The sequence below is a fragment of the Hermetia illucens genome, chromosome 3 (assembly GCF_905115235.1).
Source record: "Hermetia illucens chromosome 3, iHerIll2.2.curated.20191125, whole genome shotgun sequence".
NCBI classification, from domain to species: Eukaryota; Metazoa; Arthropoda; class Insecta; order Diptera; family Stratiomyidae; genus Hermetia; species Hermetia illucens.
Genome location: NC_051851.1, coordinates 108,786,728 through 108,810,639, shown reverse-complemented (window position 1 = coordinate 108,810,639; position 23,912 = coordinate 108,786,728). Strand labels below are relative to the sequence as shown.

General features: G+C 43.6%; 1 protein-coding gene and 1 long non-coding RNA gene across 3 annotated transcripts in view; one reads left to right on the top strand and one right to left on the bottom strand.

Annotated features, from left to right (window-relative positions):
* The window catches only part of LOC119652477 (huntingtin-interacting protein K), a 48,007-nt gene extending 34,728 nt beyond the window's left edge, over window positions 1-13,279 (bottom strand). Inside the window, exon 1 of one of the 2 annotated variants that reach the window (XM_038056647.1) lies at window positions 13,054-13,279. In XM_038056647.1, the coding sequence (XP_037912575.1) occupies window positions 13,054-13,203 (150 nt within the window). In that variant the 5' untranslated portion in view covers window positions 13,204-13,279. The remainder of the gene's footprint in view (window positions 1-13,053) is intronic. The other variant, XM_038056646.1, reaches the window with a different exon arrangement.
* A 4,376-nt stretch (window positions 13,280-17,655) lies between these two features.
* On the top strand, window positions 17,656-20,123 carry LOC119651233. Its single transcript, XR_005249440.1, has 2 exons — window positions 17,656-17,845; window positions 19,814-20,123. It is a non-coding gene; the product is annotated as an uncharacterized LOC119651233 (long non-coding RNA).
* Window positions 20,124-23,912: the final 3,789 nt, after the last annotated feature.

Here is a 23,912-nt window from a genome sequence, read left to right as displayed (position 1 = left end):
TCCGTGAGACCCGATCTCTTGTCGAATACCGGATCGCTTGGGAGTCTTGGGTTCTCCCCGTATACCAGCTCCGCGGGGCTGGCAGCAAATTCCTCTCAGCGGGTTGGACGTAGGCCGAGTAGGACGAGAGGCAAGACTTGAGTCCAGGACGGGTCGTCGCGTGCTATAATAGCGGCTTTCAGCGTTCTAACATCCCATTGGATTGCGGGTGGTATGCAGTAGTCCGCTGGCGTTTAAAACCTAGGAATTTGCCTAACTCCGAGAAAAGGGTGGATTCAAATTGCATTCCCTGGTCAGTGATGACCACTGCAGGGACGCCAAAGCGAGGTATCCACTCTCGGCAGAGGGCTTCGGCACAAGATTGCGCCGTAATGTCTTTCAGAGGTATTGCCTCAGGCCACCGCGTGAATCTGTCGATGATTGTGAGGCAATACTTGTAACCGTGCGAGTCTCGCAAAGGCCCTATTATGTCGAGGTGTATGGTGTGGAAACGCTTGGTAGTGCGGGGGAATGAGCCCACTTCTTTCCTTACATGCCTGGAGACTTTACACTTCTGGCGTGCGATGCACTCTCTGGCCCAGGAATTGATATCCTTGTTCATGGAGGGCCAGAAGTATTTTCCGGTGACTAACCGATTTGTTGTCCTGATGCCAGGATGCGCCAAGTCGTGAACTGCGTGGAACACTTCCTTGCGAAATGTGGCCGGAATGTATGGCCGAGGTCCCTTTTCCGAGTCTTCGCAGCAGAGCGAGAGGTTTGAGCCGAAGATGGGCAACTCCCGAAATTTGTATTTGGAGTTGGATTTGAGGCTCTGAAGTGCTGCGCCATCCTCCTGCGCTTTGGCAATAGCCGAGAAATCGAATGAGGCGGGGATGTTAACCTCGGAGACACGAGACAAAGCGTCAGCAACTATGTTGTCCTTGCCGGACACGTGCTGGATGTCTGACGTAAACTGGCTTATAAAGCTCAGGTGTCGAAGCTGACGAGGGGACGCTTTGTCGGGCTTTTGTTTCAAAGCATACGTGAGAGGCTTATGGTCCGTGAACACTGTGAACGGCCTGCCTTCTAGGGAGAAACGGAAGTATTTGATGCTCAAGTACGCGGCGAGTAGTTCGCGATCGTAGGTACTGTAGTTCCGTTGAGCGGGATTCAACTGTTTCGAGAAGAAGGTCAACGGCTGCCAAACTTGATCCACTTTTGGTGAAGGGCAACACCTACTGCGATGTCAGAGGCATCAACAAAAACGGCTAGGGGTGCATCTTGCAGAGGAAATGCCAGGAGTGTAGGGCCGGCCAGTTGTTGACGGGATTTGTCAAACGCGCGGATAGCCTCTTCAGACCACACGATCTCTCGTGTGTCCTTAGTTTTGGGGCCAGACAAGTACGCGTTCAAAACGGACTGGTGTTGGGCGACCTTGGGCAGGAAACGACGGTAGAAGTTTAGTATGCACAAGAACCTCCTCAACTCCTTCATTGTCTTTGGACGCGGGAAGCTTGTTATCACTTGCACCTTGTCTGGGTCGGGCTGTATTCCTTCTGGGGAAATGGAGTGGCCGAGGAATCTCACCTGTTTTTGAAGGAACTTGCATTTCCCAACGTTTAGGACTAAACCGGCCTCAAGGAGACGTTGAAAAATGCACTCGAGATGGGCTAAGTGCTCAGACTCAGTGGAAGAAGCGACCAAAACATCATCATCACGAAAGAGAAATCGAGGTTTCGCAGGACTGAGTGAATGAACCTTTGAAAGGTTTGCGCCACATTGCACAATCCGAAAGTCATTCGGATGAACTCGAAGAGTCCAAAGGGTGCGCATATTGGAATGTCTTCAGGAGCTACTGGGATTTGGTGGTAAGCCTTGGTTAAGTCCAAGGTCGAAAAGATGCGGCAATTCGCGAGGTGATGCGCAAAGTCGTGGATGAGTGGAATTGGATATCGGTCAGGAACAGTCTGTGCATTCAGCCTTCTGTAATCCCCACAGGGGAGCCATTCGCCATTAGGCTTAGGGACCATATGTAATGGGGAAGACCAACAGCTGTTTGAGGGCCTGCAGATACCCTGTTGAACAAGTTGTTCAAATTCTTTCCGCGCAATAGCCAGTTTCTGGGGTGGTAGAGGACGCACCTTCGAGAAAATCGGGGAACCAGTAGTATTAATGTAGTGTTGCACATTGTGCTTCATTGGTTTCGAGAGACTACACTCGGTAGTAATGTGGCTGAACTTTTGGAGGAGTGTCCGAACACGAGAGTCGGTGATGTCTTCCAAAAGAACGGAAAGGTTATTGTCAGCGTGAGATACCATTTGGCCCGACGAATTAAGGTTGGTCGTGGGGTCTATAAGGGACTTATTTTGCAAGTCCACCAGCAACCCATAGTGACACAAGAAGTCTGCGCCTAATATGGGGAAGCTGACATCCGCAAGGATGAAACGCCACGAAAATGTCCTACGCAAGCCAAGACTCACGTCCACTTGCCTGTACCCGTATGTATTGATGCGGGAGGAATTTGCTGCCGCCAGTTTGAGGGGTTGTGTATAAAGTTTCTGATGCCGGGGTACGGGAAGAACCGAAACCTCCGCACCCGTGTCGACGAGGTAGTTGCGAAAATAGTTAGGCGATGTGGCGCTGCGCTCTGGGTGGCCGTCGCCAAGACCCCCCGCGGACCTAGTTTTTTGCGGTAGGCGCGAATTTACAAGGTAGCGTACATCTTGTCGCTTTATCTCCGAAGTTACGATGGTACCAGCAAATACCTTTGTCCGCAGGCTGTCTTGACGATCTGCTACCCGAACGCCCTTTTCGTGTGGCAGACCGTGAGCAAGCTCGCGATCTGGCACTTGAACGCTGAGCGTCCAACGTCGCCCGCATCTCGGCCACGCTGGCCGTTAAAGCGGCTATCTCGCGCCTTAGGTCGCCCACCTCATCCGACGGTGGTTGAACAGCCGCTATGGTTGGGCTCCTGCACCTGGTCGGCCGTCGCTGCCAGTTCCTCCAATCGCCTGGGTGCCCTCCGGGAGCCGTCGCAGCCAGAGCGACTTGATCAGGTCATTGCCAATCTTGCTCCCACCCAATTGCCTCATTTCGCGGAGCAATTGGCTGGGAGTTCGATCACCCAACGTTAAACCCGCCAGCAAGTGGTCTAATTTGGCCGACTCGCTTGCCGACAGGCGCCTGATCAACCAGAAGAATAGACTCTTCGTCCAGGCCGACCACCGCGTAGTTGAAGCGGGTCGCGTCCGATGTGATGCCGGACATTTGGAACTGCGCTTCCAAATGTGCGAACCACAGCTCCGGGTTCCGCCGCCAAAACGGAGGAACGCGTACGGCGAGGGCGGTCACTTGCGGGTCCGATGGGCCTGCCGCGTCTTTGCTGTCGAACGACATCTTGAGTAACAAAAAGTAGGAGTTTGCAATGAACACGCGATGAGTTTATAATGAAAACGCGGTGAATTTGCTCCGACACGACAGGCCGCACCCACAAATGACCGCGCGAACAAAGTGGATAACACGACCGAAGCGGACGCTCGCTAGCGCAGACCGAAAATAAATAACTCGCCCAGAAAATGGAGAACCCGCGATGAGATAATACCTTGACGCCGTTAAGGTGCAGCGGATGTTTCTTATTATTAATCGTTATATAATTATCATATATATAAAAAAAATAAAAATTGAAATTTTTGAAATTGAGGATTTTGAAAAGAAAATTTTCCTGCGGCGGCCTGCGCTGACAGCGTTTTTGAGGCTGGGGCTCCTGAGCGTGCGGATGATCCAACTTGGCTGCTCCGGCTCCCTACGGTGACGTCGTCGAAGTCAGCTTCCACTTCTTAGCGGCTGGTGAACAAACTACTGCTGTGTTAAGTTCTGTTGTTGCTATTTGAGATGACGTTGAATAGCTTGCTGCTATGTCGTCAGAGGTTGTTGAGTCGCCTGCTGTGGTTCCCGTGCACCTCCAGGCTGATACATAACCAAAGACACGTTGTAATACCAGCTCTGCGCTAAACTTGTTCCATGCTCTCTGGCTATCCACACACTTGTTAATGTTGGGAACGGCGGCGTTTCTGGTCTGAGTTGCACCACGGAGGAGTTCGCACTTGCAATTTCGATGGCACTATCCTGCTTCGGTCGGCGCTGACACGTGACGTCCTCGGCAGAATTCAACTACGTGGTGGCCATGTCCACATAATTAGCACTGCGTTTGGTTCTTTCTGGGGCACGGTTTAGCCACTATACGCAACGAGCGGCACACATGATGATGTCGTCTGTTGCTCAAGTCTTGGCTGCGCTGCCTCGATTTATTTGGGCGTACTGGAGTGGCTGCGGCGGAGAGCGTGGCTGCAGAGTCTTTAGTGGCTGTGGCGGCGAGTGTGGCTGCGGCGACGAGCGTGGCTGCGGGTCGTGTTCACGGTGGGTCACCAATTTGGTATTCTTTGGTATTCTTCCACTCAAAATTTCATGGATTAGTTTTAAAACGATTCATCAACCAAATATGTACCAATTCAATTCTGCAAATATCCGAAGTGTAACTCTTTTGATTTAAACGAAAAATTAAAAGGTATCTTCAAGTATTCTAATTTTCACTTAAACAATATGGTTTCTAGAAGAACACAGGCCCGATCTGTTCTATGCCGAGGTTGGAGACAGAAGACCCGACTTATTTCCATGCGGTCCTTACTGTCCCAACCAACGGCACTTTCTCACCGCTAATTCTCCACTCCCGTGGCGAGTTCTAACATGATTGAGTGGAGAGTTCCGCGCCATCTACCCGTCCGCATCCGCAACATTCGAAATAAATTTCAAATGCTGCCGCGCCACAAATGTAAGCTGGCAACGGAACGGAAGAATGCTGCATTCTCAAAAAACGTGGGCACGCGCAGAGATCACAAACTCCGGCAAGGGAAGAAGCTTCTTCACAGACGGAAAAAGGAAGTCTGGGAGACGATTACAAGCTGGTCTTTACAGCCTCTGGAGCCTTTTGTGTATCCTTTTTGCTCCTCAGCTATCAATTTGTGAGCATGAAGATGTTTTGAGATGTTCGCGAACAAAATTGAAGTGAAGACCTTGTAGATGGTAGAAAGACAAGTAATTGGTCGACATTTTGAAGGGCAAGAGGCATCCTGTTCCTTGGGGATGAGAAAAGTGATCCTCTTGGTGAAAAATTCTGGAAATAAATTCAGAATCGGCAATCATCTAAATTAAAATGATTTGCCAATATCCTGTGATTGTTTTTGAACCGCTTCAGCCAGAAGTTGTGAATCTTGTCAACTCCTGGTGCCTTCCAGTTACCTGCCATGTCAAGGGCTGTTTCTATGTTGACTTCAGTTACGTCAGGCGTGGTCATTTCGGGGAGGGTCTCGCATGAACGCATAAGATGTGAGAGCCACACCGCTTCTAAATTGCAACGGTTGGATTCGCTCCAAACATTTCTCCAGAAGTTTTCTGGCTGATCGAAATCGAAGCTACTTTCCTTACCTGAGTTAGTGAGATTTTTATAGAATCCCTGTTGGATTTGGAAGAACCAGGTGTTGTCTGTCCTTCGCTGAAAGCTTTTGTGATACCTACGAATGCGATTGGAGCATACCGCAAGTTTCTGCTTCAGCACCTTGAAGATTTCTTCGATTAGCATATCATTGGACAGATGGTAGTTCCCAGTGATGCTCGCAACGTTGCTGTGCACTCTTTGCGTTGGATTTCAAAGAAGTACTTGCGTGACGGGCCTAGACCGGATACCGGTTGTTGCGCCGTTGATGATGATGACTTGCGTGACACGACCAATTTGTTGCCTGGTTGGTAGGGCAACTCGATTATTTTTTACTATCACCCGGTATTGATTGACAACATTCTGCTCCGGAACATGACTTAGTTCCGGGAAGCGGGTTATGAACGCATCATGGAGTCGGTGTCTGTACCCTGATGGATTCTGCCCAAAATCTGTGACATGGCGCGGATGATAAATTCGGTATACTCCAATCGCATACGTTCTTAAAAACCCAAAGAAGATTTTATAAAAATCTTAGCAACTCAGGCCGGGAAAATCCCTATCTGGATCAGGGACAAAAATTCGGGAGAAACGTTTGTGTATGCCATCTCCCGAAATGACCATGCCTGACGTAGAAGTAGCCCTTGAAAAGGCAGGTCATTGGAAGACGCCAGGAGTTGCTAAGAGTTCCAACTTCTGACTGAAGCGGTTCAACAACATTCACGAAGTATTGGCAAGTCATTTTAATCAGATGATTGTCGATTCTGAATTAGTTTCACAATTTTTCACCAAGGGGTAACTTTTCTCATCCCCGAGGAAGAGGGTGCCTTTTGCCCTTCAAAAAGTCGACCAATTACTTTTCTTCCTACCATTTACAAGGTCCTTATTTCAGTTCTGTGCGCGAACATCTGAAAGCATTTTGATGTTCATAAACTGATAGCTAAGCAGCAAAAAGGATGTGCAAAAGGCTCTCGAGGCTGTAATGACGGAGAAGCATGGAATCATCCAAGGCGACTCCTAAGCTTGCTGTTTTTTGGCTTTGAATCCGTTATTCCATCTTATGGATGAAAGCAAATACTGGTTCTAAGTCAAACATGGCATATTGCCGAAATGTACATTGAGTTGATTAATATATATTGACGACATCTAACTGTATGCCAAAGACGAAAATAAACTTCGCTTTTTGCTGGCATCACCATCTAATTCACACGTATATCGGCAACGCCGACAAATAAAAATATTATTTTGGCTACCAAAATAACATCCGAACTTTAGAGTTTGGATTCCGTTCCAAATCCGTGGCACGGTAATAGGCGCGGACGATAAATTCGATATGCTCCTATCGCATACGTTCTTACAAACCCAAAAGAGTTTTTATAAAAATCTCAACTCAGGCCGTTAAAATTCCTATCTGGATCAGGGACAAAAATTCGGGAGAAATGTTTATGCAGGCCATCCCCGAAATGACCGACTGAGGAGAGTTTGGATTCGGACGACGTGTACAAATACCGCGGCATATTGCAACCTACATCTGCTACTGTAATGATAAATCTATTATTTGGAGAATTCAAAAGGCGTCTAGATCTTGTCCTGAAAATTGAGCTGTTTGAAAGTGAAACCTCCAACAGATGGTTGACTAACGGTGTACTATTCGATGAGATCGAAGCATTCCTAACTTCAATTTAGGCCGCGCGCCCAGCAAAAAACAAATGGGAATACCGGAAGCTGGGGCTTCGGGTATAAAGGTGTTTTCATCTTATGTGAGAGACTTTTTACGCACAATTTTCTATTCGCACATGGCTAAAAACCCAAAATATTCCTTCATATTTTTTTCAAACTACAACAAATACATATACAGTTGAATACCAATTTTACAATATACAAATATATTTATCTGATTTAGGCACTACCCCAAAGCTTCATTTTCATATACATATAATTACATACATATGTCTGTCTCGAGTAATTGATATATAGATGATTAAAAACGTAAAATGAAATGTTTCCCTGCGACTTCCCATTCACGTGAGCCATTTGGTTGTGATATTGTAACATTGATATGTTATTATGACGTTATACACATTTTAGAATGTACGAAGTTAGGATAAAATGTAAACATTTCATCTTCTATTCTTTTATTAATAACAGTTGGATCTTGTTCAAAGTTAGGCCTTGTTGTTTCTTATATCACTGTCAAATCTTGAACTTCTAACATGAATTTAAGAGGGGTTTACGGCTAAATTTCTAAAATATGATAATATACAATTATTTACCTTATTTATGCAGATATCAAAACGTGGTATATTTTGAGGCCCCCCTTAAACTGAACACCAAATGGCGCCACTTGCTACATATACCACACGTTCTCACCAAATTTCGTGACAATCGGTTTAGACATTTCTGAATAAATCGAGTGTAATGGACACACAGACATCGAATAGATCCTAATTAGGTTTTGTTTGTTAATTATGAAGAGTATATTCTTCATGACTCCTCAACCACCAACTCCAATAGGTTATGCAATAGTGACGAGGAGCCCATACAACACATAACATCTGCGTGTAGGAGTAGACTCGTTATCATAACTCCGTCTGTAAAATTCCTTGCGTTAAAATATAACTTGGTGGTAAATTACGACCTTTATTATAACTATACTCCGCAGAGAATCTTGGGAAATGATCCGGTCAAACTACTGTGGGATCACAATATTGGCACCAACCGCAGTGTTAATCACAATAGTAATTTATTTCTGTTTCTTAAGGAAGAACGAACCTGAATCGTAATCGATGTAGCCGTACCGTTGGACAGCAAGAAAAAATCCGGAACTACGGCCCTTTGGCGGACGATATGAAGCTTGGAGGAGACTTGGAGGCTCTAAAAGATCAAATTAATTCCAGTCGTAATTTTAGCGACGGGATTAGTCCCACAAAATTTACATAAAGCGTCAAAAACCCTCGGTCTTAGGGTAAGACTATACATTGAGATGCAAAAAGCGATGATCAGCAACCTGTGCTATAGTCCGAAGATTCCTGCCCGGAAATAGTCTTCCATTTTAAAGCTATATGTCTCTGCAGTTTAGAAACGCGTCACTGCTGGAAATGTTTGCGGCAATCGGGGATGTAAGAATATATTTTCATATGGTTACACACACTTTGTGTTGAAATGCATCATAAAATGCTATGGCGAAAGCCTTTTGGATGCTGCCTTCAGCCCATCCTAAGGTTGGTCGCCCCCTCGATCCGGTTGGGCGGGAAGAGAGTTCGCGGGTTTTTTCCAGCTTTTTTTTATATTTATATTTTGCCATTTCACCGTGCAACAGCACCGTTTCCTGGGTCGTGATTTCACGGCATCAGCATTGCGGCGCAAAAAACTTGCACCTACACACATACTATTATTTATTTCACAGATTATCATATGATCCCGGCATTAACAAATGGCCTGGCTAGTTGTGCTCGATGTGCTGGCAGATCTCTCATAAGCTGAGTTAGCAATTTTGGCTTGGCTCTACTCACACATTTCTTCACGGTTGATCTCTCGGCAGTTTCACCCATAAATGGCCAAAAAAAGACGCTGTCTTGCCATTTTCCACGATTGCGGCCCTGAATTGAAGTGTTCTTGGTGAAGCTGGTCTAGTAGTAGTTTCGTATGTAGTGAGCTTAAGGAAGAATAATTGGCTGTCTGGCGTCGTACGGTAAATTTGATGTTTCTATTCGATCGTCTAAGCCCACTCTCGTCTAGAAATCGATAAAGACTACATAACAGATCAGTGCCGTTTAATTAATTGCTGTCTCACAGCAGTTTCGTCGATTCTGGATGCGCGTCCCATTGAGCTGTTCTAATGATGACGCCAAACGCACCTTCTAACTCATCCAAATAGCAGATAGCTCGGTCACTGATGTCAAAGGCACGAGTATTTTTGATGAAACATAGTCCATAACTCATGATTCTTTCCATCCACCGAAAAGAATCCCTATGGTGGATTTTATGTACGAATGACGGTTGATCGGTCTCGACAGATAGTACGAAATTTTGTTTGTTTTTTCTCCAAGTCAATGTCAGTGCTACGATGTTTCCCCGGCCAGATGTCTTGAGTTCCATGAAGAAATATTGGCCCGAAGAACCAATGACTTTAATTGCGAAGCTTTTCCGGTGCGATGCCTCTAGACACCAGGTCTGCCGGATTCTGCTTGGAGTCAACGTGTTTTCACTGATTTCGTGTGGATTGGTGTTGTATGGATGCACCCCGAGTCGCCACGAATGTGGAAAACGATGATGCCTCTGCATGTAATCAGTTCAGGACGATTTATGAATCGGTCCAGTGGAAGCATGCCTCTTTAGATCGCATTTCAGTCTGTGCACAAGTTCAGTGGCAAGCTTGGTCGCACATAGCTCCAGTTGGTGTAAAGTGACAGTTTTTAACGGTGCTACCCTAGATTTCGCACAAAAAAGACGTACCGGCCTTCATGCCTCTGAATAGTTTGCTCGAACGTACACCACTGCGCCGCATACCCTCTCCGAGGCATCTGCGAAGGCATGTAGTTGCATATGTTTGGTTCTGAACATATGTCGTGGTATCTCAATCTTGCTTAAAGTTCCCCATCCCTAACTACTTTAAGGCTCCATAGTTTTTGAAGAAATATTTTAGCCGTCACTGTTGCTAGGACCATCAGTCCTAACGGGTTGAACAAGCGGGCCATGTCTGCAAGTACGTTTCGTGTCTTCATTATTCTTGAGATCTAGACACTTAATTCGGAATTCGCCTGGTCTGGGTACCCACATGAGCCGCATCTGGCCTTCTTGTTCCTGCGCTAGATACAATTTTGGTGCCTGGTCGCGGTAAACATATTTAATAAGTACCTTATTGTTTACGCACCATTTCCGTAGCCGGATTTTTTTATAATGGGTGTTGTTTGTCAAGGGTTTCTCTGAGGTTATCTGATCCAGCCCTCAAATCGTCCATGTAGAAATCTTCTCGCAGTCCAATACTTTAGAATCTTCTGCTTTCTTCTGCCACCAAAATTTATCTATAAACCTTCTCGCCGCCGTGAAGACGGGGAAATCGAAAACGTATAAGGATGTGTGAACAGCTCATGTTGAATAGTAGGTCCAATACATAGTACATGATTTAAGCTATGTCCCGATGATGTCTTGGAGTAACCCAGAGTGGTGCAGAAGGAAGCAGTGATGCTTCGAGTCGATTTCTAGCTGATCCAGGTTGAAATCTGTCATATGCTCCAGCCGCTGATATTCGCCAACGAACTTTCGATATTCGTCTCGCAAAATTGGGTCCTTTGAGAGTTTGCTTTGAAGTTGAAAGAAACGTTTCGTTTCAATGGCTTTGGATGCGCCAGCGTCTTGTCAGAATGGTAGTTTCACACTGAAATGCAAGTAATTTAGACTTTTTGCTGTTTGCGTGAGTTTTTCCCCACATCTTCCTCCTTGCTGGGTCATTGTAGAATCACCTACTGATTCTTCTAATTGCCAGAATCGCTTTATTTGCTTGTGTAACTCTGTATCATCTAAATTCAAAACTGCACAGGTGACACTCGGTGTGCTGGGTATTGCTATTCTACCACCAATTATCCACTTGAAGATAGTATTCTGCAGTAATGAAAGGCCCTTGGCCAAGCGTATTTGCCCGAAACTTAGTATCTTGTAGTATAAGACTGCTCCGAGAAGTACGTCAATCCGGCGTGGGTGGTTGAATTTGGGGTCGGCTAACTGAATATCTTTCGGTATAGCCCAATAGTTGCTATCTAGCTTGTGCAATGATTGCGTCGTCGTGCAAAGGTTGATACTCTTGATTTTAGAGTTAACTTGACCGTTAATGCTTACTTGATGTTTTACTGGAGCTTATATGCAGCAGCTACGATTATGATAGTGATCCGGGAACCGCTTCCAATGAGGCTCTCAGTTCGACTGGTTTACCCTCCTAGCAGTTCCTAGAACTAACGAACCGGAGAACAAAGTTGTCTCTATGGATAAGACTATGAAATAATTGAAATTCTGGAAGGCTCTTCACGACATTGTACCCAAGAATATGAACGCGCCTTGAATTCTGTCCTCAATTACAAAGTCGTTGCCGTCATTATATGCCAGCCCGGTGTATCGGTGGAGCCCTGCCAAATCAGCTGAAGCTGTTCCCAATATGTGAAGAGTATTGTGGCCTTCACTTCGTAATAGGCCTTACATTGCGCTTCCCCGATTCCATCAATTCCGTCGATGATATGGTGCGATTGCGCACATCCTGCATTACGGATGTATGATCAGTGCCATGATGCCATCGGCCAATATTGCTGGGCCGACGTTGGCTACTAAGAGAGCCCCAATGGCTTTCTGCTTCTCTGGTTTTATTCTTTTCTATGTCCTGCCCATGGACGACGATAATAGTTTCTGGGTCAACGCCCTTTATACAGAGCGATTTTACGAGATACGTGTAAGGGAGGCTCCCATACTCCTGGCGAGAAGCCTGTTCCGATTTCACTATGAATTCAGATAAAACACGTACTCCAAATTTTCGAGTGACTAATTTACTGTTAAATCAGTCAAACAAACCAAAGACTGTATAGAGAAACTTGGCAACAACGCAAGAACTCGATCCAAGCGCACGCGATATATCGGCAGAACGCACCATTGGCTTTTACGGTTACAAGCGAATGGTTTTGCAAGTCATATTTTGACTGTTCGCCTCGTAATGGGCAATTTCCCCTTGGTACTTGCAAGGCTTCCACTAGCTGCGATTACCCTTGGGTGGCATCAGTGAAGGCATTTGGTTTGCGAACACCGCTTTTGGAAGTTGAACTGATAAGAAAGTGGCGGACTGACATTTTAATATAAACTAGAGGACAAAAAGGGACTTCGTCGAATGGATATAAACATCCGAACCATCCGGAGTTCATGTTTCGGCTAACAACTCAAATCTGTCAATCCGCCTGGAGTGATGGTAGGCTGAGTGTAGTATAGTTGTTATTGTGTTAATCGACTTCCAAACGGTGCAACATATCATTTATGATGATACCAAATTTCGTACTTCTAGGAAGAAGAGTGGTTTTCGTATGTCATTATCAACTTTATTTGAGCAGGTATCGAATTGGGATGTGTATAAGCCCACCATAGTTTTTTTTTAGGTTTTTCGGTTGGATAGGCTCTGAGAACGACTTTTACTTTCGGGGCACGCATTTTGGGCCCTCACTACCCTATGTTTCACCCAATATCAGAATTAAGATCACCATGACAATATTCTGTGAGAGATTTTTAATGCCGCGCCATATACGGTGCCTCCAGGCGACATCTTCTATTTATATTTCCTCTAGTAACAGGAAGTAAGACAAATTATCGTACCCATATTTGGCTTATATCAAACTTCTCTAAACCCGACCATGTGACAATTTGCAACTCGTATCTTATTAGAATTTACATTGGACGTGCGCATTCTGCCAGTATTAACTCTAATTTCACAACTGAAATTTAACAGCGGACACTAATGAAATAGCGGTTATTTAACTTATTTAAGGTAACACCATATATATATGTGTGTATATATAAGCAACGCAATATATATAATCAATTTAAAAGCAGCTACATACACTTGACATGTCCGCTGACGATATTTCTTTCTCTTCAGCGTAATCCGTGACCCTTTCGAGATCAGCAGCTCCCCCATCGTGCTTTGTTACTTTCTTCTGCTTCTTGTCCTGGATTTCCTCAGATCCATTGGTATCCCCGCTTCCAGACATTTCTAAGCCGGTGGCACGCACAAAACAAGTTCACAAGTGACCTAACCCAACGTTTCTTCTTCTTTTCATGACTATTAATGCTAATAAAGTTATCTTTCATAGTTCCCGAGGAGGTAAGGTGAATGTCTGTCAACCTTTATGGCCAATGCACAATGAACGCGGGCCTGCGGACGAGAGACTCGTCCTGTCGCCCTCAAGTCAAATTAACATTTCATGTCGGCGAGGTTCTTTCACGACATTCGTAGTGTGGCTGAGCTTTTTGTTTTCGGTTGGCTCAGTTTGAATCAGTTTTGAACATTTTGGTGGTAAGTGCTAATTACTGATTTAACTTACATTAGGTTCGTCGATCGCATATATTATAATTAAAACCAACCTGGGCGGCCTTTATATTGGGTTGGGGAAAAAGAAATGTCATATTTGTGATCGAAATTTGACGCTTTATTTCAAATACTTAGAATTATCCGATTTAAGCCAATGCGCTGTTGTGTTCGCAAACTTGTTGACATTTAGAAGGCAACTTTATTATCCCCCTATTATAAACCCCTCCCCTCCATATTTGCAAAACACTCAGACAGCTAGTTTTCGCAAGCCTCTTTTGAGGCGAACTTAGTAGCACCAAGAGCGTTTTGCATGGACCGCAAGAGATGGTAATCACTTGGTGCCATGTGCGGACTATACGGTGGGTGCGATAGGACATCCCATCCGAGCTCCCGTAGCTTCTGGCGGGTCATCAAAGACGTTTGAGGCCGAGCGTTGACCTGGCGGAACAGAACACCATTCCTATTGACCAATCCTGGCCGCTTCTGGTCAATCGACTGCTTTAAACGGTCGAGTTGGTCACAGTAGAGGACCGAATTGAGGGTCTGGCCATAGTTGAGTAGCTCATAGTGGATAATTCCCTTCCAATCCCACCAAAGACATAGCAAAATCTTCCTGGCCATCAAACCCGGCTTGGCGATGGTTTGGGCCAGCTCGACGCACTTCGACCACTATCTTTTTCGCTTGAGGTTGTCCTACGGGATCCACTTTTCATCACCAGTCACCATCCGCTTTAAAAATGGGTCGAATTCGTTCCGTTTCAGCAGTGCATCGCAGGCGTTGATTCGGTTCAAGAGATTTTTTTCCGTCAACTTGTGTGGCATCGAAACATCCAGCTTTTTTTGCAATCCAATCTTCTGCAAATGGTTCCAAACGGTTTTATGGTCCTTACCCAGTTCCTGGCCAATCGAGCGAATGCTCACATGCCGGTCTAGTTGGATGATTTCGACGATTTTATCGGTTTCTACGACGATGGGCTTACTAGTACGGGGTGTATCTTCGACATCCACTACACCAGAACGAAATCGATCAAACCAACGCTGTGGTGTACGAATCGTTCCAGTATCGGGCCCATAAACTTTACAAATTTGTTCGGCCGCCTTCGTTGCATTTTTACCTCTCGAGTAGTAAAAACGCAAAATATGACGAATTTCTTGCTTGGTAGACTCCATTTTAAAGACTGAAGCATACGATCACAGCACTGTCAAAGAGACACTTGTAGGACAGATTGTCATCTTCAAATCAACACAACACAAGATATGTTTAAGTGTCGCCATCAATTGACAAAATACGACATTTCTTTCTCCCAACCCAATATTTCTTACTTGCTTAGGAATATGCTCGCAGATCGACTGATCGGGGGCATCGTCACAGCATTGGCTATAATATTCTGGATGTGCACAAAGAAACTAAACACAACACTCCCAACTTAATGCTTGAGTTGGCATGATGGCAGAAAAGCGTGACAGTCGTGCGCCGTTCTCATTCAATGGTGTGCGCCATTGCGTCTACACATTTTCATTTACTAGTATTGATGCCGTGCGAAAGAGACAACACTTAGGTCACGTCGTTAACCGGGAAACACAACAGCAGAATGACCCTGTGCGTGCACAGTGAGAGAGCTGTCAAATGGAGTTCATTACACGGACTTGTATGAGGCAATATAAAACAAGTCCGATTGGAAACCCGCAATGTAAACCGGAGGTATGTGCACTTTCAGTGGCATTTAATTTTATGAATTTCATAATATAAAATACAGGAAGGTGCATAAACTAATTGCATAAAATTGAAGGTTATGTGCAATGCCGTGAATTTGTGCGTGGACAATCGACTTGCGTGCATATTTTATGTTATGAAAATCATACAATTAAATGAATGAAAATACCCCCCACTTAAATTCAATTTTAATGAGTAGAAGCGACGGAACTAATCCAAGTGACATTAATAATTAGTACTTGCAACGCAAAAGTCCCTTTCGCAGTTCTCAAAACGAATTCATTCAAATTAATTGCATTCAAGAGTAACTGCCGCAAAAGACATGCGCCGCCAAATTAGAAATGACGTAATCTGTTATCAGAACGAACTTTGCCGACGTGGAGCGATCTTGACTGACCTGGAATCATGATTGTACATTGAAACTGCATGAGGATCGGAGCTTCCCAAGTGTGTATTCTGTATGCATCTTAATTGTGTTTTGCACTTCAAAAAGCCGAACAAAAAATGAATCATTCAGTTTGAGGCCGGGTCTAGATCGCAGTGCGTTCTGCGCACCTGTTAATGTAATGTGTGTCGCATTCCTATAGCATGTATGCGAATCTATGTAACAAGACATCCAGTTACAAACAACCTATAGGAAATTTTTAAAATAACGTTGCGATTTTATTCGGATCGCTACCGTTTTCGATTGATTTTGACACCAAGCTGGACAATTTCTATTACAAATACAGCCACATGCAGTAACATCATGGCACAGATGAGAACTAAGTCAGCGGGAACCAAAGGTTACATTTCCTTAAAGATGCATCCAGGATGCATTTCAATGGATCTTACTGCAATTAGTGAGTGAATTATTCTTCTAAGTTCTTCTACAGGCAGCTTGGTGGAAGCAAACACACACGAGAGCCTCTGAAATTGACTGATGTTTGCTCTGCTAAGCAGTAAAGTGGAAGGTTTTCATACTGCTGAACACTTGCAAATATGCTTTTTACTCCTTTTTGCTTCTGGTTTTTGGGTATGAGGTTTTGAAAAATGTTTGTTTGATTTGAATCATTTCTTGGGCAGTTGAACGACTGTGTCCGGATGTATCAAGTGGTTAGAGCGCCGGGCTGTCGTAGCGGAAGGCCGCGGTTTAAATCTCGCTGGTGGCAGAGGCATTTGTTATCGAGACTGGATGTCGGATACCAGTCGACTGAGTACTTGAGTTAAATCAGGGTAATAATCTCGTGCGATCGCAATGTTGACCGTAGTGTACTGTTACGATATTGAATCAAGTGCTCTAACACACTTCAAGGCCCTGATATAGATTCTCGCGTTAACGATTATTATTATTAGTTATCTATATATATCCGAGCCTTATATTGGTTTGTTTGTGTGTCTCGAGGCAGTCGTCAATTATTAATCTTTGCTTCATCCATTTTTCGCTGGGGAACGCAACCCGATCTTGACTGTACAATGAAAATCTAAACTTGATTAGACAGTTTCACCCCCTGTGTATAGTTTTCTTAGTTGTCATAGTTATTTATATCAATTTGCCAGTTCTCTTGACAGTGGAATAAAAGTGTTGAATGGTTCTGGAAAAAACGAAATCATAGAAGTGATTGAATTCCAGAGAATCTTAACATAAAATTTCCTGTTGCAATTTATTGAGTTCACTAAGAACATTTGAGTATGCCATGACATTTCAGCTCGCAGTGACATTTGGACTCAAAATCAAATGAAACGACATTCAGTGCGGCCGACGACGACCGGGGGTTGCAGGCAATATCCAAAGGACCGAATCGTAGCGATCATGTGTTTCATCGCAGTTTGCAGTGTGCGACCAGGTCAAAATCTTAAATTGTCACAAATACTTAAGCTAAGCCTTGTTTCTTACCTGATTTGCCATTTCGTCTCAATGTTTTGAATAACGTAAGTGTGATAGGAAACTTCAGGGAGAACACTTTGCAAGGCTCTCGAGCTTTGTGAACGCTAAAAGGCACGCAGCTAAGGTATAGTCCTGCATTTTCAACCGTTTTGAGAGCTTTATGTAAATTTCTGGGGACTAGGTAAGGTTTAGTCCTGCATTTTTAACCGTTTTCAGACTTTATGTATTTTTTTGGGGACCAATTCCGTTACTGGAGTCACAGTAGATCTACTATAGGCAGTACCCTTACAAAAATGACCCCACTTGCAAATATGCTTGCAGAAGCTTATCTGTACACATCAGAGACGTTAAACAAGGAAAAGGCATAATCTTCGTCAAATCGTATTGGTAAGAGAGAGATCGGTGAGCTTTTGCTATTCTGGTACTACGGCGTGCTCACCCATATAGCAAAAAGTTGTTTCACGTATTCACTTATCCATAAGCAAAAACTTGCCAATCTCACCAATACATTGGCAAGTCCGGGCGGTATGTCAAACACAGCTGATCGGGTTTTCGGTACATCTCACTCATGCTCAAGGGCAAAACAATTTGAAATCGTGTGTACTCGCACTGATTTCGCCCTTGAGGGGCAAGGTGGAGTGAGGTAGCTGTCTAGTATCTAACTGTGACTGGAGTTACAACGCAGACTAGTCACATTTGACATGAGAAATCGTGAGTGTTGTCAGACACGATAAAATTAAGGTATCAAAAAATGTGAAAAAAAACGTCAGAAATTCTATTTTTACATGAGTGTAATTAGTTTTAAGCAAAAAGAAATTTGTATCGCCCTTGTTGTTCTATTTTGTCTCATATGTATATCGTTTAACTACTAATGTTGTTGGTAAACTGCGAAATATTAGCCCAGTGAGCACAACAAATTATTGGGACAGCAAGAAAAATGAACCGATTTTAATTCGAAAGTAACCCAGTACGAACCTGCAATTCAATTTTAATGTATGCAATTACAGCTGTAGCATCATGCATCGAATAGGAAAGGTATTGAGTCACATCTGGGGAAATTCCCTTTCCAGCTTCCTACAATGGCTTTCTGTAAACATTTTTCGAGATCAGGTTTATAGCAGAGTAACATTTAAAGTTTACGAAGTTCGCGAGGCTCACAAAGCTTACCGTTTGAGGTTTACTTCTAACGACGTCATGTCAGCTTTTGATCGCTTTCGCGTCGTAACTTAAAAACATTGCAACAAAATACCAAATCAGCTGAAGAGCGAAGAGCATATTCCATTAAATCACACTACATACAATTACCTAAAGTATTTCCTAAATAATTACCTCCTCAGAATTCCATGTTGGCAGGTATACCTTCACCAGCTAAAAGGAACGACATTCACCGCGATCGTCGTCGTGCACTCGGCGAGGCCCGCGAGTGCCATAAGGGACCCAGCCAACGATCGATTGGGGAGGCATAAAGCATACATATATGCACAATAAGCATTCCCAATCCGAGAAGGAAGTGTACTTGGGTTCGTTATCCTACTGAATGACAAACGGCAGATTATTCCACGTTATTGTCCACCTGCATTTACCGAAATCGTTACTTTGCTTCTCCGATTTTAAGGAAATTTCGGACTAATTCACGAGGTGACTACAAGTAGCGTAACGTTATCAGTATATCTTTTCTATGATTTTGTCATTCAGCGAAAAAGAGTGAAAAAAGTACCTATTTAACTTTAAAATTGCTGAAAATAAGAAGAAGTTGACCTGAAAACCTAACTGAATAGTAATATCCCTACTTTTCCATAGAATTTGTTGTTGCCAAGATACATTAAATGACCGAATGTACATTTCAGCAGCATGATAGTATTTGATTTGGAGCCCGTATTTGCTTTCATGCAAGAAATGGGTCAACGGATTCAAAACCAAACAGCGTTCATCCTTTTGCTATTCTCCGTTTGGCATAAGTCAATGTTGCCATTTGCCCGATGCTTTCAAGAAAATTCATCCCCTAGTTCCTATACGGTCCCAACTTCAGTGTTCCACCGCTCAACTAATCCAGCGGCATCTAGTACGTGCAATGGGCTTGGTTAATTAAGCCACCCAAAATCACCCCTCTGGCAATGATTGAAATGCGCCACGGCAATGACCTATATGTATCCTTACATCCTTTTCGATTACATCCTAGAACGTTAAGCGAAAACCATTAGCTCACAAAAAGCAGCGATTTATGATCCAAATTCAGGATTTCAAGGATCTCGATTCGATTCAAAGGATCTCGATTCGGTAGCTGCTTCAGCAGCGCCAGGAGAAAGATACTGGTTATGAAATAGGCCAGACACCTTCCACGTTTCACGTTCTCACCAATCCACATTTGAGTTTGTTGACGGTCCATTAAAAGCTGCATCTCCAGCTGAGCTAACAAAAAGATTTCGATTACATAACTTCGTTGCTCTCAGAAGTCCGCGGCATTCGTAGATATAGAAAGGTAAAAGATAAATCACCGGGACGCGAAGGAATGCAAGCAACCTTTATTTGTAGCCCCAAGCAAATGTCCACGGTAGCAATAAGCTTTTTATTAATTTATTATATTTAGACTTAAAACTAGCGTACTGTCCATGTTTATTTTTCTCTTTTTCTTGTTAATTAAGTCTGCTATTATGCAACAACAACACCGAGATCTTATTGTTAATGATTTCTTTTTTTTTCAACTCGTAGGTTACTCGTTACCACTAATAACGGGAGCAGCTCATGTCTGCAAGAAAGAAACTTGAGTACGATCTTCTTAAGAGAGGTATATATAAATAGGAAACGATTATACTTAACCGACGCAGTTGCAGTATCCGTCGCAACCAGTCCGTGATTAAGAAGGTCACATTATTCCTTTGCTATATTATGTGTTAAACCTTCTGACTCAGCTCACATAAACCTTTCGCAACTCCTCATTCACTAAAGAATATACATTTTCTAGAGAATGGATATTGGCAACCTTATCCAGGCCCCAGAAAATAAAATGCAGTTTAATAGATTTTTGTGTATCCATCAGTCGGAGAGATTGGTAGGTGATGTAAATAATATCACAAAAATGATATCAACTTGAAGTGTAATATTATATTACTATCACCGGACACGATAAAACCATTACTACACATTACAACATCCCTTAACACCATCACATTACTTAACATCACCGCATTACCTAACATCACCGCATTACCTAACACATTACCAAAATGATGGATATATTACTTTTGTGATAGTTAAGTATTGTTACATTACCTTGCAAAACGTCACGAAACAACATCGATTTTCGTGGTACAAGTGGTGGGTTCAGTTGTTGCCTGCCAACGACGTGTATCGCTTGCGAATCTATTGTTGTGTAGGGTACGTAAGATCAGCCTTATGAATGGTATGAAAAAATGATTGTCAGTCCTCATGTATTCGTCAGAACTCTCGGTTCCTAGTAAGAAAAACTTCAAACTCGTGGCAGAATCCTCAGAGACGTTTTGGGTCCTACTTGAGGATGCATGAAAGGTTCATTCATTATTAATTAACACCCATTGGGCAGACAAATCACTCCAGTGATAAGTAATATTTGGTAAATATTACCTGATGAATGGTACTAACTGATGTTGATGATATAACATCATATGTACGATGAGGGTAATGAAAAGTGATGTTTGTGATGGTATTTAACTTTTCAAAAAGTGATATGATATCATATTACTAAGGCAATATTTCGCGCACTTCTAATCATTACACCAATAGCTGCGTACCGTATGGCGCTCTCGGGCCTCGCAAAGCTCACGGCGACTATCGCAGCGAATATCGTTCCCTTTGCTTTATAGCGTTTAACTATCAAAACTGAATTTTGAGGAGATAATTATTTAGGCGATACTTTATGTAATTGTACATACGTTTCATTTGGTTTGGTTTGGTTAGAAATTTAACCACTACTATGGATTTGATTTTATCTCCTACTGGTTTGTGCTGCACAATTCGCACGTAAGCCACTAAATTGGTTCGAAACTTGTCTAATAATGGTAAATTTCGTAAATTTAGATTTTTGGAACAATGTTTCTTGGATTTTAATTAACTGGAACGTGATAAAATTTCCGGAACATAATTGATAAACTTAGCACTATTCTATGTACAGGATTTCACGAACACAATAGACTTAGCACTTTTTCTATCCATCCAATCCAATCCATTTCTCTTACTAGAGTGTCCTCTTTCCATTAAGCCAATCTCTGGCAGAAATTTTAATTTGGTACTTTAATGCCTAAAGGAACTTGCAGGATTTTGTTCACCAGGCGAACCTCTTCTTGTAAGTTCGAGCTTGACTCTCAAATCAGGGCTCCTCAGCGGATCCATCTGCATAGCCAGATGAAATTATTGCCAAGGTGCCTGAGTGGAGAATTTAGAAAGAAGTAGGATGGACTTTAACCATTCACTTAGCCATCCGAAATTGTTTGCCAGGGAGTTAGCCCAAATTATTGATTCATCACATATTTAAAGTAAAGTTCATCGACGCGTTTTTTTTAATTTATGGGTGTCTGGTTTGGATCGTAGATTTGAATTTCGACCGGACTAGTCGAAATTAGGAAGATGTCGTGCCGTCACCCCATGCTTACTCTGGGTGGGACTTAGGCCTGCGGTTCCGATCAGATTCCTCACCAAACTGAGAGTTTCCTAACCCTATCTTTTATACTCCTTATTAAGGGGCTATTAAGCTGATTGATCTACTTGGCAGGTGGGTGGCCGTCAACTTTCTTCTCAACGGAAGGTTTTTTTATTTGGACTAGCGCTTTCTGGGAGTGGGGAATGAGCATAAATACCATACCATAAATACCTCTTTTTGTTGTATTCTTTATCACGAAATTGTGAATCAAATTTTGCTATCTCGATATATCTTTTAAAGTAGCTTCTGTTTGCTTACAGTTGGAGGAGCGTGGGGAGGTGGAACCGAAACCGGCCGGAGCTGTTCCCAAAATTCTAACAGGGCAAATGGCCGTTCGAAATAAGATTGGAAAGGGAGCCAGTGCCGCATTTTCAGCGCCTTCAGCGGATCTAATACCAGCGCTGACATCAAAACGTCCCTCATCCCCCTTAGGCAAATAAACACCGGACGCAACCTACACATAGAAAGATGTTCTGCCCTCGCCATACAGATTGAGCGCGTGCAGGAGAACCAGAATCTTAGGTTTGCACCGAGCACTGCACGGTTTGCTCGCCGGCGACCGTAGCAAATGAGGACTCGGCGGGTCTCCGGTCGTACCTTAATTGCTCTACTCCTCGAGCTAGAGCATCGCATTTGCCATTTACGAGTTCGGGTCGAATACTAACTACGGATCTGAACAGATTCTCTAGAAGAGGCAATTACCCGAACGACCGCATAAGTAAGACAGTGCCCGGATGGGGCCTGAATTTCTCGAGACCCCCTAAATCAATGCCGATAGTCAGTTTCCTGAATCGGGTGGCAATGCTGACGGAAGATACCCTGGGAGGGCAGTTTCACTCTATGAGTCGACATCTCCACTTATTGTTGACAGGACCTGCACTGCACTGTACTATGCACGGACCCTGTCAACGACGAGCTGTTCGATGTGCTGCGAGCATTCCGCTTAGGAAAGCTCTGTTCAGACAACGTCTTAGCACCCTATCGCAGCCTCGTCAGGAAGCTGGTGAATGGAGCGTCTCGGAGACCGAACTCTTCACTCTATCTCCCCTGTCGCCCCACTCTCAGACTCATAGTGAACGAGGTCTCTAGCGATTCGAAATTTCCACTTTCAAGCGCCGAAGAGGTTGATGACCAGCCGGGGGCTGTTTTGCCTGATCTATTGTGCTGGAATTGCTGGAGGACCCGTAAGGTACTTTACTTGTGATGCGGCGCGTTTGACGCTTACAAACCTGCATTGCGGGTGCATCTAAAAACGGTCAGAAGGGGAGCACCCTACTACCAACGGCTGATCCCGCGTGCGACTAAATCATATACAGGGTAGATCGTGCAGTTCTAAAACTATCACTAGCGGTTCAGTTAAATTAATACATCTACACTAGTATTTTCCTGAAGCTAGACACTAGACATTTTTTCTCATCTTCGTTATGGGTTTTGTATTTGTTTTTATTATCCCTGTATTGTAAAAGTGAATAAAAAGGACGCTAGTTGGTTGCTGTAACCTTAGTTTAAAGCCAAAGCTTTGTCCGCCGATACCGCGGTAAATAGAAGTTAGATAGTAAACCGAAAAATAGAAGTGTGTTATCGGTTAAGAAAAGAGTTGTTGTTTTTGTATAAAGTGCTGTTTTGTGATAAATTTAATTGTGAAAAGCGAAAAGTGAAGGGTGAGTGTGTTTTTTTACTTGAACAGCTCCTAAGAAGATAAGTATTTAACCTTTTTAAGAGTAAGGGTAACCTTATTAAAGTCGATTCACTGCCTGTTTGTCTGTCATAGGCACGTTTCCCAAAACGGCCAAACCGATCCGAACGAAACTTGGTGGACAGATGATAACTATGAAATCCCACCCATATAGTGAGTGACATAAATTTCGGTGGAGTTTAGAGGGGGGCCCCATACATGCAAAGGGGGTGCCATGCAAATAAGATGCTGACATCATAATCAATTAATTGACATTCCGGCGACATACTAAAATTCCCTTCATGATGAATTTACTACTCCCCGGCCTTTTTAAGGTTGTGTGTAAAACAAAACTTTATTAAAAACGGTTTACTGTCTGTCTGTTCGTCACACCCATTTTTCTCGGAGACTTTAGCAGTGATTGACACTAAATTTGGTGGAAAGGTGGGAACGCTCCCGTA